We start from the raw sequence: 15,949 nt of genomic DNA on the forward strand, positions 1-15,949 counted from the left end.
AAAGCCGCACAGAGATGAGCTATGGGAACCCAAAGATCCAGTTATCCCTGAAGGGCAGGGGCATGCACAAGGGCCTTAGCCCACTGTAGGAGCCAAACCTTTGCCCTCTTTCTCATCCCACTCTGCTTCTTCCAATATTCTTATCAATCTATTTATTTACTTAGCATAATTAAGTATAGAAATTCAGAAGGAAACAAAAGTACAGACCACGGTGGACACACCAAGTCACTGTAGACACGGCAAGCTACTGTGGACACAACAGGCCACTGTGGACATACCCACGCCATTGTGCGCATCGATGCTGGTGAACTCCAGTGTGCCATCATGGCATCTTTTGGGATCTTCTTTGTACTCTTTATGAACTCCATCTGGGCAGTACCGATAAGCAAGTCCATAGTCTACCAAGTACACCTATAAATTTCCAAGTGCCAAATTAAAGACAAAAATCAACCCACATGTATCACTCAAAAAGTACAGAAATAGCCGGGCGGTGGTGGTACACACCTTTAATCCCAGCACTCGGGAGGCAGAGGCAGGCGGATCTCTGTGAGTTCGAGGCCAGCCTGGTCTACAAGAACTAGTTCCAGGACAGGCTCCAAAGCTACAGAGAAACCCTGTCTCGAAAAACCAAAAAAAGTACAGAAACAAATACAACCACTTGGGGGTAGATTCACCTACGAGGGCAAATTAGCAGCTCTCCAAACAAGTCAAATCTAATGTGAACACTGTAGAAGTACTGAACCGACCCCTACCTCCTCTGGAACGCTGGGAACTGCACCTAAAGCTTCATAAATGCTAAACATGAGCTCTGCCACTGAGCTATTATCTCTGAGTAATTCTTACCCTTTTTTTTTCATTTTTCAAGGCAGGGTTTCTCTGTGTAACTTTGGCTGCCTTGGAACTCACTCTGTAGACCAGACTACCCTCGAACTCACAGAGATCCACCTGCCTCTGCCTCCCAAGTGCTGGGATTACAGGTGAGAGTCATCATTGCCCAGCCCTAATTCTTACTTTTAAGAAATCTTATTTTGTTTGCAGTATTGAGTCTAACTCAGGACCTTCCTCTGCCACTGAGCTACCCAACCCTCGAAGCCAAGAATTTTTACTTTTGATAAATGTTAAATGACCATGAAACGACAGTTCTTAGAAAACTATTTCACTTTGCATATTTTCTTAGAAAAGTATGTGCTAAACTTCTAACTAATCCTGAGCAAGGCTTACTGGTGTAAGTTTTTCTTCGAGTCTAGAACATAACTATCACACAAAGTAAGCTTTCAAGACTCTTTCCACAAAGGAGAGAGAGATGAACAATGTCAACACACAATACAACAGCTGTCTTCTCTTGATTCTTTACCTGCAGGCCTATTTAAGTCATAAAAATTGTTCAAGGGCTAAAATAATATTCAAAACTCTTATGAGTTTAAAATACTATATATTAAAGTCGAGACTTCCAGATTAAAGCTAATTTGGAATGCACACAGAGGAATCCAATGAGCAAAGTCTGTGGCTCTGACTAGCACACATTAGTACATGTGGCGCCCATCTGATAGCCACACATACCTGATTCTCTGTCACAAATGCATGCGCCCATATACATGTGAGCACAAAGATGGACTGAGTACTGGGAAAGTAACCCCATCCACGCATGCCTGAAAGGTAGGAGAGATGCACATGGCTGTCATGTGAACAAAAAGCTGCTCATGTTAGTCAAGTGCAAACTAACAGGAGTCAGTTTTTTAGTAGGACGAGGCAAGTCCCTCCTACTCCAGCTAAAGGGACCTCTACTGTTCCGCTTCTTGGCTGTGTTCAAGGAAACAGCTCAAATAAGATGGCTATGGAGAGGTGAAGCCTGCAATGCCTCACGGAGCACTGCAACTCTCTTTCTTTTGGTGCACTACACACACCCCTGATGATCTCCATAGCCTATCCAGGGGAAGCAAACACACTGTGGTAGAAAAGGAGACAATCAAAAGAAAAAGGGAAATCTAAGCCATAGGTGGTTGCAAACAGGTAGATCTATGAGAAAGAGCCAGGTTCATAGAATGTGGACGGACCACCGCAGCAAACCAAGCACTCAGAACTTCCTTCTTATACAACACCAAGAAGTGCTATTCCAGCATCTTCTTTGCACAAAACATGGAAACGGCTGCAAGCATCCTGTATGTCACCAACAATCGAGCTAACTCCAACACAGGTATACAATAGAGCTTCCTCCTCGTAAACACAAAACTGCAAAGGGAACGAAGCAGACTGAAAATGCACACCTGCACTGCACCGTAAGGACAGACAAGCTCAGACTGCTCTGGCAGTCTGTACACCAAATACCAAACTTTCCGAGTAACAGACACATCTGATGGAGTTCTTGAACAAAGGAAATTTTAAAAGGTGACAGAGCGGACAGGCAAATCTAATTCATTGGTGCACTATATAATTTTAAGCTTCCACCCCCAAATAGCTATTTGAAATTCATTTTGTATCAAGTACTTTTGAATATTATTTAGGACAAATCAGCTAACTTGATAAAGTGCCAGCAGTTCAAACTGCAGCAAAAATGCAGAATGACAACTGTATAAAAGTGTCTGAAGAAACAGTACTGTTAGTGTATCTACAAAAAAAAAAAAAAAAAAAAAAAAAAAGCAGAGCTTGTGGAGAGTTCAGTCCAGAGCACCCTACTTGCTCGTGCAGCATGTTTTACAACAACAAATACTGAAGTTCTAAGGACCTGGTCAGGGTTCTTGTAGCTCAGAAGAAGGTTGGAGGCTTTGATGTCCCCGTGTACATACTCATGCTCGTGGATGTATTCCAGGATATCCAGCTATGGAGAACACACACAGTAAATTAATGCAGTACCAAACATGGCCAGCAGAGGACTGAGCTGTGACAGAAACAGCCCTTACTGCATCCACAACAAGGATCAGAGCTCACATACAATTCTTAAGCTTAGCTGCAAAACAGTTTTCCGAGAAAACCTTTTGGCATTTGCTTCATATATTTTCTGAAGGTCACTCCCAAAGCGGTCCATTATCATAAACCTGTAACTGAAGACAAACAAGGAAAGTCAGTGAGGGAAATAACTAGGAACATGCACTAGCAATGAATATTCTCCCTTCAGATTATGTCAAATTATGCTTAATAAGGCAGTATTTTAAGAGAGGAGGAAAGAGGCATAAACACACACCATGAAGATTTCTCCCATCCAGATAGAAATCTCAAGAATTCAGAATGTTGTACTGTACTGTCTTCCTGGGTCCAAACCAGTTTTACAGGAGACAACACTCAATTTAAGACAATGCCCACACAGACTTGAGCAGACCCATCTACAGTGAAACACATCCACTTGGCTTTTAGTGTGGGTACTGATTCTTCTCCTGAAGTTACCTGCTGTTTCTAAACAGGAGCGTCCTCCTGTAACTGTGTCTCCATTTTTAATGTATATTTCAGCAATAAAATGCTCTGTTAAATCTAGGCTGTCAAGAGGAGGCTTAAAAATCACATTCAGTTAAACTGTCCAAATGGTATAAAGCGATTATGTATTAAACACTCAATGGTCAAGATTTGGAAATAAAATACCCTGCAGAAATGACAAATTTTGGTTTTACCATTAACTTGCATGTCACCTTGACCAAGTGATACTACTTCCTCAAGCCATAACTTCTAGAAATGAAATGAGGAGATGGGTCTCATCCTTCCTAGGGGTTCGAACTCTAAGCATGCATATGAGACGCACTAGAGACCTGTAATGGCACTGCTCAACTCCTCTAAATGTCACTCTCTCATTCAAGAGTTGGCCAAAGTCTACTGTGTCCATGAAGACAGACACACAAGACAAAACTCCCCATGGGATGAGCACATAGCCACAACAGTCAGCTGGTGCACCTCACCCCACGGTGTACCTTAGCCAGGGCACTCGCCAGGCAGGTGCTCTTCCATCCTATTTTACACAAGAACATTTTAGTGCCTTCCCCTCAAACGAAGTGGACCCATGGTTTGAACCACTGTCTTCCACACACTGGAGTAATAACTGTACAACACAAAAGTCACGTTTCCATAATGTAGGTTTTTATAACAATAAAATATGGTGAGTTACAAGGAAACAGTCAGCTAATACTAAAAGACAGTGTCATAATATAAAATAAAGAGTCCTATCCATTTTTGAACCAGAAGAGAATTAGAGACTCTGTACATTTTTTAATAAGATAGTAATGTTTTAGGAAGTAAAATTTATGTCAAAGTCATACTATCAAGTAGGGGCAAAATAATCCATTTGTATTAAGATTCCCACAACCCTGGCCTCTAATATAACAGATATTATTATAACAGTCATGTGACTTCCCAATATCCTAAGTAGGCAGGTTTTGCAAAGCTGAGAGAGGAGCAGGATATACACCTCTGCCTCTTCCAAAGAGTTAGCCTGTGTGATCACTATAAAACTGAATAACAGTGTAACCTTTGACCTTTGCCAACAGTCTGTGCCCTAGGGTCACTACTCCTGTGATGAAGCACAATGACCAAAGCAACTGGGGAGAAAAGAGTTTATTCAACCTACACTTCCATATCATTGTTTATCATTAAAGGAAGCCAGGGCAGGAACTCAAGCAGGGCAGAAACCTGGAGGCAGGAGCTTATACAGAGGCCAAGGAGGGGTGCTGCTTACTGGCTTGCTTAGCCAGCTTTCTTAGAACCCAGGACCACCAGACCAGGGATGGCACCACCACAATGGGCTAGACCCTCCCCATCAATCACTAATGAACAAACTGCTCTACAGGCTGGCCCATAGATCAATCTTATGGAAGTATTTTTTCAATCAAGTTTCCTCCTCTCAGGTAACTCTAGCTTATGTTCAGTTGACACAGACCTAGCCAGCAGAGTCTGGAAGATGGTAACACTGTCTGATCAACACAAGGTCCACCACTAAAGCAGATTAACCAGGCCTTTGTTTTTACATGCGAATCACCCTTTCACTAACTCTGAAAGAACAGCCCTAAAATCTTCTCAACATCCCTAAGTTATAAACAAATAATGCACACAAACTGTTAGCATGTTCTCCTGAGAGAGAGCTCTAAGACCGAATATTGAGAGAAAGCTGCTTCCAAACATGTCAGGTAAGGCCTCTGATGCTTTCTTTTTCAGGGACTTGGCTAAATGCTTCAAGTAATGAGAAAATATTAATCAGAACAAACAATTCCCAAATGGCAACTGAAGTATTTTTTTTACAGTCCTCATACTGTCCTAATCACTCCCCATCACTCCCAAACAAGTTAAAGGAAAAGTAAGGATGGCTGGCAGTGGAGGCGGCTGGAAGAATCCTATGTTCTATTTCTTTACTTCTGAAAGACTTATGTGATTATTTTTAGTGCTTCAACCTACAGTCAACACTTCATCCATGGCCAGTCTGAGTCTTGTGCTCCACTGAGGAATGTCTAGTAAGCTCAGTTTCAGAAGGAATAATCATTACTAACAATAAACTGAGACACAGTTGGAGACTTGCTCAGCTATAGTTACCCACTCTGAGTCCTCTGAAGCTCCTGCCAGGTACCCTTTGAACAACCAGTCTTCCACCCACTACCTCTCTCTGGATTCCAGGGAGCCCCAAACTCCCCAAGAGGAGATGTAAATAAAACCGACAGGCTTACACACTGGTTGCCCCATTCTCAAGTCTTTGCTAACACAGTACCAATTTGGCTTGGGCATTCCCTCCCCTTCCATGTAACAGTGAAACCAAGAAACTTGTGAGACCAAGAAACTCGTGTGGCCTGTGAGGCTTCTTGGACCTTTCCAGTGGCAGGTTTAGGCATAGAATTACAAAACTGTGACCAAGAAAATGTATAAGGAAGTCTCACAGGACTCCAGGAGAAGTTCCTTGATAGGAAAACGCACAAGACATTGACACCAATTTCTGACACTGGCACTGTGTCTGCATGTGCGGTCAAATGGAGCAGCATTCCCAGTGACACAAAAGGATACTAACAGAGAGCTAGACAATGATGGTAACTGTGCAAGACAAGCAAAGATGTACCTACAACCCCAGACTCAGGAGGAGCGGGCCAGAGGACACTGTCAGTCTGGGCTCTGCAGTGAGTTGAGGTAAGTCTAGAAAGCAAGACCTTAGCTCAAAAAAGGACAAGCGATGGAATTAGGCCTTTGGTGACTGCTTAAAGCAGCAGAATCACAGTTGTTCTTCACTTAACACAAACACACTCTAACTAGTAGGCCTCCAGTTTCTGACTAGGTCTGGCCTTCATGGTCTCCTACAGGTTTTGAAAGAGCAGACTGCACAAAGGCATTAGGGGTTTTCTTCAACTCCAACTCCTAAGACATCTAAGAGGAAGGGTTACACAAGTTAGCACCCAGCTTTTCTCCCATGTTTCAAAAATGTTGTCTCTAAATGTTTGTCACTTCTAACCAGCTAGACTAAAGCTCTCATAAAAAACAAGGCTCTGGTCTCCTTGAATGATTAGACATTCAATATGAGATATCAAATGGGATCCCGAGGGCTCTATGAGAATGGAAGAGGGAGGGTGCACTCTTTTGGCTTTGTTCCTGTCAATGGAGCTAGCCACCTGACACTGCTCCCTCCATACAAGTCCACAAGTTAGGCTGCCCCACACTATGGTGGATAGAGGGAAGCAGAGTTCGATCTGAATCCTCCCCTCTGCTGCCCCACAGCACAGATGTACACCTAGTTATTGCGGGTGCTCAGCAATAAACTCCCGACTAAACCAACCCAACAAGAAATGCTTAAAATGTATATTTTTACCTTTTTCCATTTTTATCATGTAGACCAGATCCCCAATACTTAGGAACACCAAGATACTTCAATTTATGTGTACGAATCCATTTCTGAACTAGAAGTTGAAAGAGAGGTCTGTGATGTCAACTTTTGTACGTAAATGATCATTTCAAAACAAATGACTAGGAGTGGAGCATACTTACATGAGCAACAAAACCACTCCTACTCATAACAGGATGAAAAGAGCACAGAGGAACACAAGATATCATAAAAAATTTTACCAACCTGCAAAATAGTGCTCTGCTGTTCCCTTGTCTTGACCTGGCCCCCTGTGAAAGCAGCTCTGAAGTGCACAGCAACAGCACGGCCTAATGATGCAGTCTGCCTGCTTCCACAACAAGACCTACTCTCACCCCAGTCTCTAGAAACACAGGGCTGTCTCCTTCAGTATTTACATCTCTTCCTCACCTTGCAAATCAAGATGTAGGAGCCACGGAGGTGTTGCTCCCACTCCCTTACCGTAAGGAGTTGGGGCCTCAGATAAACAAGGGATGAGAGCAGCCAGGAGGCTGTTCACTGCACTGGGTCTCAGCAGATCCAGTGCCCACCCCTCTTCATGTGCTTCAGGTTTTAGCAAAATGCTCAAAAGAGTTAGAGACCATGTACTCGCACTTGTCAGTTAAGGTAATTCGTTATCTCCTAGGCCATATACCATTGATTATTCACATACCAACAAACCAAACAGCAATACATCAGAATGACTTCCTGCAAATACCGTTTAAATGGAATTTGTGTATGGAGCAAATGCAAACAGAGCCACAGGATGTGACACTTTAACCTAGCTTATGTGAAATCAAGTCAGGCAAACTGCTTATTTTTAAATATTTAAACCTTTAACAAGACAATTTTAAACATATTTATTGTTTCTTACTTTGCTCTGGTTTAGCAGCCCGCTGGTAAAACTTCAATTCAGTGAAAAGAGGTCCATTGTCACTGGGTTCCTTAGAATACAAGAGTCAATTAAAATTATTGAATTATTTTCACTAAGCCTTCAAAAATGGAGTGAATCTAATTTTTCCTACAACAAAATGTAACTTTGGTATTTAAATTTTTAAGCTATTAAAAGATTAAATTCAACTCCTTAGAAATATTTTCCATGTTTTCACAATAATCTTTATTTCTCTGAAGCTCAACTTTCATAAGTGATGAATTATCAAAAATTTAGTTCTCTTTGCAGAAGTTTAAGACAAATGTTTAAACTAATTTTCATCTTTATTAAGCAAAGGCCAGAAACCATGCTAAATGTATCACCACCAAGGGCCTACAATACATTTCTGAGATTTAATAAGATTCAACCCTGATTTAACCAACTAAGGCTGGACTCCCATTCCTTTCCTTCATTCTTCCCTTGGTTCTACCTAGTTATCAGAACCGGCAGGAATGGATCTGGATCTCCAGAGCAAAACAGCACTCTGCTCTTTGCTGTCTGACACTGACTCCTTCGTTTCTCAGACAAAGAAACCTCCAACTTTTGTAAAGTCAAAAGGAAATTAGAGCTAAATAACTGTTTTCCCCAACTTTATGAGACAGTATCTATTTCCTATTTCAAGGGATATTAACCATCTAAATTATTTGTAAAAAGACAAACATGTACAAAGAGATATTTTACACAACAAGAGATAACAGCCCACGTTGTTTAATAAATATGGATAAGAAATAAGTTATAATTTTGTTGGTTTTTTAAATATTGAGTTTGGTCTGGCTTATTGATAAAGTATTATTTACTTAATGTTTGATATTTTATACTGATTTTAAAGAAATGACAACTTCAAATAGGAAAGCAAACATTTCTAAACTAATCTAAGCAAAGTATTTTGGACAGAAAACCTGCATGGTTGGAGTTAAGGTGCAGAGCTCATTAGGCCTGCAAAGATCTGAGCTGCAGCTCTTCCCCACCTCAGCAGCACCTGCTCCTAACCCTGAAATAGGTACACCTACATTTTCTCCACTGAAGAAACCCTCCACTACTACAGAAGTTAATTTGGGTCCTTGAGATGTCAATTAAAACCTTTATTCCATAGACAGTTCTCTCAGCTCACAAGTCTCCAGGTAACGTGTCTACTGGACTCTACTCATCGGCAATCAAGCATACCTAACCCCAGAGAGCATGTAAGTCACAAATGGGCAACACTCGGATCAGAAAGAACGCAAATGGTTTGCCATACTTGCTATATAGCTCAGCCTTTTCCTGAGCAGTGTTCAAGGGCTCTAACCCAGGATCAAGTCCCTGTACTCAAGTGCAAATGTCAAGAGCCTAATTGATGTGCTAAGCAAGAAACTCTCTGGTACCTGTTTCTCAGCTGCACCGGGAGCCAGAAACATGAGCAAATGGAACTGAGCAAGTCACAGAATAAGTGAAATTAAAGAAAAAGAATTCTAGATAACTTTTAGAATGACTCATTAATAAAACCCAGGCTTAAAGGACGCTTTCCCAAGACCACTCCTGGCTCACTACCAACAATGTAAGCCTTTTGATTTATTCAGTTTCAACCTCTATCCTATCAACTTTAATTTTCAAGTTTCCTTCAAGCAATAATTTATTAAACTTCTAATGTGACTCAACCATATAAGTGAGAAAGCTATAATGCAGACTTTCTGAGCACTTTCTTACATTAGCTATCCAATAGGCTTCCATTATGACAAAGTAAAGGAACTACTTCTTGGCACTGTGCTTTAGCTGAAGCGAGCTATCTGTGGAGAAAATACCTTATCTCAGAACTAAAATTGTATTAACATATTTCAAATCTAAAATACTTTGCCAACTCTATAATAGCCAAGATTTAGAAAAGAAATTGGGACTGACATTTTAACTAGAATATCACTAAACGTTTCCTTAAGACTTCTAAGTGTCAAAATGACGATGACAACAGGAAAAAAATTAAAATGTGATATATTTCAATGGCACCATCCAAAAGCAACTGGCTGCCATTTAAAAATGAAGCTGTACAAAGTTTCTCCTTCTTACTAAAAAAATTAAGATATCTGAATTGAAAATTCACAACACACATCATAACATCAGGCAAAGTCCTTCCCAGGAGGCTGTGAGATAGAGACCATCGTTCTCCGAGAAAGGCCCACCATGCACCAGCTCTGGTGACACCAACTGGAAGCCATCTTCAGGCTTCCAATTCTGTTCCCACAAAGGTGAGAATGACTCAAAGAACTAAGTCTTACTAAGTCTTCGGTTAGCTGTGGAAGGGAAGAATTAGAAAAAAGTCTGCCCATATTAGCCAGTTTACTTATTTACTACTTCTTCCTGACCACCTAATTTCATATGCACACACGCATACACGCACGCACACACAGCCTCTGAAAGTAGAGATAAGCTAACTTATGACAAAGAAGCACTATCCTACAGCATCTTACATCAGTCAAAGTTGAAGAAGGCCCTAAACACAAACAGGAGGCAGTGTGTAGGAGATGCTGAGACATCTAACGTGCATGTGTGTCTTACGTTCACACCAATGCCAAATGCAGGTCTACAGAGCTCATTCACAAAGCAGGCATGTCAGAAGTAACCAAGTTCTCAAGGTGGAGACTCAGAGCAGAAGCATGGGAAAGGATCTCAGAGTCAAAGTCCAGATCTGCAGACATAATCCCATCCGAAACGATAATGGTGCACAATGTGGCAGGTTCTAATCTGGATCTCCACCTGACAGACTTATCAAGGCTTGGTTAAAGTTATGTGATTACATAACTTTGCAGTAAAAACCAACTTAGCTGTATGTCTTAAATAACTTGCCTATTTTTGTTCTAAAAATAAAAGGCATGCTCATTTTTCCAGTGCACAAGTATCGTGGTGTATCTCTTCATAGAACCATCTTATAAAGAACTTACATACTAAACTTCACATCTTGCTGTTCTGGTATCGTGCCCAGGCAGTCATTCATGTTCTCTGAAAACACAAGCCTTAGCTAGCACTGCAGCAGCCACAGAAACCTGCCTAGCAGCCAGCAGGCTTTGCACCCATTTCAGCACCGCACATACAAGCACCTGTCACAACCCTCATGTTTATGTCTGAATGGCAACTGTTCTGGTTTTAATGAAGAAAAGATTTATTAATCACCCTGCATGCTTGTATTTGATGTCTACTTCCACTTTGAAGACTACAAAGCTGTAAGAAGAGAAATGATGATCCAGTCTATTCCCAATAGAGAAAGGTGAATCAGAATGATAAAAGTAAATGAACAGAAAAACAGGCAAAAGGGGATAGAAAATTATACCTTATAAAACAAACAAACAAACAAAACAGCAATGTAAGAATTGCATAAGTAAAGGACATTTGAAAAAAGGTCATTATCGAGTAACTTAAAATCTACTTAGATTTTAGAGAAATACACACAAATTTTTTTAAACGGCATCATAAGGATATTAGAAGTGGAACTGTATAATAAGTGACAATACAGTGATTGACACAGGAATTTAAAGGACCCAAAGGCTTTAGTCACCAAGAGAACAGCAGCCAACTCTGCCTGGAGTCCCCTCTGAAGGCCGGGCAGCTGTTCTTCCAGGACCACAGACCACATCGCTGGAAGAACTACTAAAATATGAATCACAAGAAACCAAGCACTTGTCACCATCTCTATTACAAAGAGAAGAACAAAAGACAACAGAAGACACAGAATACTAGACTAGGTCTGGAAATAAACATCCTTATAAAACGTAGAAATTCAATGTGCTCTGATTAAATAACTGGATATACTGATCCTACCCATTTCCCCTCAGCCAGGTAAGTAAAAAAGGTGGAAAAGTGAAGCTCATTCCACTTACAATGAAGCTCAAAGTTCTAAGATAAAACAGAGGCTGCCAGAAGTTCAGCTCACACAGAACAAAACAAACACCATCACTTAGCACTCTCCTTCTAAGACTTGGAGACAAGTATGCAAATTAGCCAGCTGCAGAGGGGTCTGAAAGCCTGGACCAGTTTGCTCCACACAGTCTTGAGTCATAGGAGGCTTACTTCCTTCTCAATGGAATCCTCTAAAGACACTTAGAAACTAATCTTACCCACAGGTGTCATGTTTCCGTCTGTACAGGTACAGACAACTCACCGCAACTGATGCACATGACTAGTGTCACTCTAAGAACTCTAGTTTCTCCGCCTGCCAGCAAACCCAGCAGTTCAGAAGGAACACCATTCCACAAGGAGAAAGAAAGCTCCAAAGTGGAAGGACAGGAGACAAGGGAACAAATGGCAGGAGACACAGACACAGGCACTAATTAACATGCCACGCAGGAAGGGCAGAGGCTGACTAAGGCCTATAAACAAAGGCTGTGGAAGCATTCATCTCACACATTCCCCAAAGGCCTTCAAGACCTGCCTGCACTCTAGAGGATGAGACGTGAGTGCACACCCAGAGGTCCTTGGGATAAGGAACCAGTGCAGCCACTGGGGATCAAACAGCCAGTGCTGCTGACAACAACGCCGGTCAGACTCAAAGAATCTAATATAGAAATGCTTCTGGAAAAAGTAAAGACCATGATGCCTTATGAATAAAGACGCAAAAGTCCTGAGCAAAGCAGTTCCAAACTACATAAGAAGCCTACTTCAGTCTACCTAAATGGGGTATATGCTACAGGTTTAGTTCAGTATCAGAAGCCATATTAACCAAAGAGGAAAAAAAATCTAACAAGTCAGCTAAAAAGATATATAAAAGCATTTAAAAATGGACAAGTAAACTACAAACTAGAAGGAAATAGTTATAACACACATATCAGAAAATAAGATTTAGCCAGAATAACTCATCCTACTCAACTATAAAAGGCAACACAACCCAGTTATTAAAAATAATTTTCTTAAGTAAAAAAGAAGCAAGAGACTGAAGAAGCACTTATCACACAAAACTGCACAAATGGTAGAGACACACAAAGAAAGGGGGCTCACTTATGTGCATGCAGTAAACGCAAACTGAAACCACAAGACACCACCGCAAACCTTCCATAAGGGTTAGGAAGTAAGCAAGCTCACAAAACTGGGCACACCCACTGTGGGCTGTCAGCAACCATTGGCGATGTGAAAACCAGCAAGTCACTTCGGAAATAGGTCCGGAACTGTTTTAAAATGTAAATGTGTATCCTTCCTACAGAGAAGTGATTCAGCTTCTAAGAGAAACAAAAGCCTATCCCCACCAAAAGATCACTCCAACAACCTACATGGAAGGTTTCCTGACAGCAGCCTGAACTGTAAACAGCCCAAATGCCTTCAACAGGTCAATAAAAGGCAGTGAATGACTGATAAACTAAAAACACAGTGACCCTTTACAAATATCATGCTGAACACACAGCATTTTATCTCACATAAACTCTAGACAAGGAAATAACTGAGAAGGGGACAGGGCTCAAACTCGGGACACAGAGTTCTCTAGAGGCAGCAGAGATGAGAGACTGCTTGCTGCACAAGGGTGACACACTTGCACATGCCTGTCACATGTCTTCAAATACTGATTTATTAGCTATATGTTTACTGAAAAATTACACTTCTTAGTAAATGTGTTTTAGAAGCTCACTAAAACAAGGGCTAGCAATAGCTCAGCAGTTAAGAGCGCTGGCTGCTCTTCCAGAGGACTTGGGTTGTATTCCCAGGATTCACATGGCGGCTAACAACCATCCTCCAGCTTCAGAGGATCCAATGCCCTCTTTGGCCTGCAGGGCACCAGGCACACACATGGTTTACAGCCATAGATGCAAGAAAACACACATCAAATAAATAAATTAGAAAGAAAAAAAACCCTCAATTCTAGTCTAAATTGGCTCCGAGGGAGTCAAATATATTTATATTTGAATACAATAAAATGAACCGACAAATTCTGAGGCGCTTCTAACTCCCAGGATCTATGTAACCTTTAGTGAAGAAAAAAAACATGACAGGGAGTGGGTACTCAGCTCTCCACAACCCCCTCTTCTGGCTCTATTTAAGGGTCTACACATGTATCAATATGGGGTGAGGGGTACTACAAGCTCTGCTGAGCAGAACAATGTCTAAGTGCAGAGAAAACAAAAACGGTGATTAAATATAAAGATGCCTCAGTTCTCCAGTCTGTAACTGGCCTAGTTACTCAGTGTCCAGTGAGGCACTGCCAATCCCTGCATATGCAACTAACTGCAGCATAAGAACAGCAAAGAAGGCCCCACCACCCCAGGGGAGAGAATCACAACTACTTAAAATGAACATGGAAGGGAATAAAACTGACAGCAGGCAAAATAAATAAATATATGGATGTATGAAAGGATGGACAGAAAGACGGACAGACAGAGGGATGGATGTATAAAAAACGCCCAGGACAAAATACAAAAATAAAAATCAGCTTAGCATCATGTTCCAGGATATAAATATAAAACGTGCCTGCCTGGTGTAAAACAGATACTTCCACCCCTGCAGACCTCTGTCATTTCCCACATACCCTCAAATTGTGCCCCTCTAGTTCAGAGGAACTGAAGACTCTGAACTCAAGTTACTTAAAACTATAAAACTACTTATGTACCTCATTAAATATTTATGAAACATAATTAACAATGCAATACCTTATGGTTTAACTAATGCTAGTCATCAAAAATGATGTTTTACAAAATAAATACCAACTTACACTGATAAAGAAAAAATGAGCAGTATTTTCTTACCACTTTCACAACACAGGGTGCGTCACTGCCAACCGGTTTGGAAGAATTTGTGTCCGCTGTTTAAAGAATGAGACATTCACATCAGAACAAGCAGTGTTGCACAGACAGCAAATGACAGACACATAGGCCTACAGCCCTGCAGCCCTGGGAAGGGTGAACCCAGTCCCCAAATGGCATCACTACAACACTACCCTAGTCAAAGACTTTTTCATGTGTAGAATGTATCTAGCAGTTTTGGTTTCTTCTATTTGATCAGCTGTTATACAAAGTTAAGGCTATTTCTTTTATACTGAAGTTCTCTGGTTGTTGGTATGTTGTACAGTGAATCCCTGAAGGATGCAGACTAGTGAAAGCCCAGGGTCTAACAAGCTGTATAGCCCTTTAGGAAAGAACAGCCAGAAGCAGAGGTGCTGACCCCAGACACTGGTTATGTAGAGCAACACTTGGGGCACCACCAATGCAGAACAGGAAGCCTTTCCAAACTCATCAACAAGTACCTACATTGTGACATTTTCTAAGAAATGGGAATTTCCAGCTGGGCGGTGGTGGCATATTCCTTTAATCCCAGAACTCGGGCAGCAGAGGCAGGTGGATCTCTGTAAATCTGAGGCCAGCCTGGTCTATACAGTGAGTTCTACAGCCTGGTCTACACAGTGAGTTCTAGAACAGCCAGAGTTGTTACACAGAACCCTGTCTCCAAAAAAATGGGGGGGGGGACAATTTGTAAGTGGACAGGTGAAAAAAAACAGTTCTTCTAGCTGCCATTTGAGCAGTAAAATACAAACATCACATAAAATATAAAGCATGTTTAATGTGATAGGAGAGATGGAAATTTTAAACAGTGAAGGAGGTAGGCAGTGTTGCAGTGTATTAAGAAGAGCCTGGGGTATCGCTAAACCATGAAATAGTTTATGCCACAGGAATTCACAGGAAGAGCTACATGGACTAGCACCAAAGGCCCCCATATGAGAGTGTTACAAGCATTTGTAAAGCCAGGAGACCAATGGACAGAGAAAGACAATGATACAAAAAAGGCAGAATACCCATTAAAAAGCAGCAGGGATCAAACATGAAGGGCTTAACAGACAATGTCAAGATTAGGACTGCTGCTGTAACAGAGACAGGAAGCCTCCAGGGTTTTGCCAAAAGGACTAGCATAATCCAACTTTGATGGGGCTGCTTGGGAGAACTGTGTGCAGGCAGGCCAAGAACAGAAGCAGGCAGAGCAATGAAGAGATTCTGATAGTATAATGGGTGGAGCAGAGTGTGCTCTGACAACTGCATGGGCCCACCAAGGTGGTGCTAGCAGACTGTGATCATAGACTCAAAAGGCAGCTAACAGGAATCTCGATGCAGGACCAGGATGCAGAGGATGAGGCATTTCTGGGGTTTGGGCACAAAACTGCATCAAAAGCTGCAAATGGAGAAATGCAGGAGAGTGCTTTGAGGTATCTTGTTTGGGACACCTACTAATCCAAGTTCAGATGTTGCTATGGTTTGAATCTAAAATGTCCCCAGACTTGTATTTTGAACACTTATGCT

At 41.5% G+C, this 15,949-nt stretch overlaps 1 protein-coding gene across 2 annotated transcripts in view; it reads right to left on the reverse strand.

The window, feature by feature from the left end:
• The window catches only part of Vrk1 (VRK serine/threonine kinase 1), a 68,885-nt gene that overhangs the window by 19,903 nt on the left and 33,033 nt on the right, over window positions 1–15,949 (reverse strand). For both annotated transcript variants that reach the window (XM_038337802.1, XM_038337801.1), the window contains exons 3-8: window positions 14,408–14,463; window positions 7,662–7,731; window positions 6,758–6,845; window positions 2,930–3,038; window positions 2,723–2,815; window positions 279–411 (exon numbers count right to left, since the gene is read on the reverse strand). In XM_038337802.1, the coding sequence (XP_038193730.1) occupies window positions 279–411; window positions 2,723–2,815; window positions 2,930–3,038; window positions 6,758–6,845; window positions 7,662–7,731; window positions 14,408–14,463 (549 nt within the window). The remainder of the gene's footprint in view (window positions 1–278; window positions 412–2,722; window positions 2,816–2,929; window positions 3,039–6,757; window positions 6,846–7,661; window positions 7,732–14,407; window positions 14,464–15,949) is intronic.

Source organism: Arvicola amphibius, chromosome 7 (genome assembly GCF_903992535.2).
Source record: "Arvicola amphibius chromosome 7, mArvAmp1.2, whole genome shotgun sequence".
NCBI lineage: Eukaryota > Metazoa > Chordata > Mammalia > Rodentia > Cricetidae > Arvicola > Arvicola amphibius.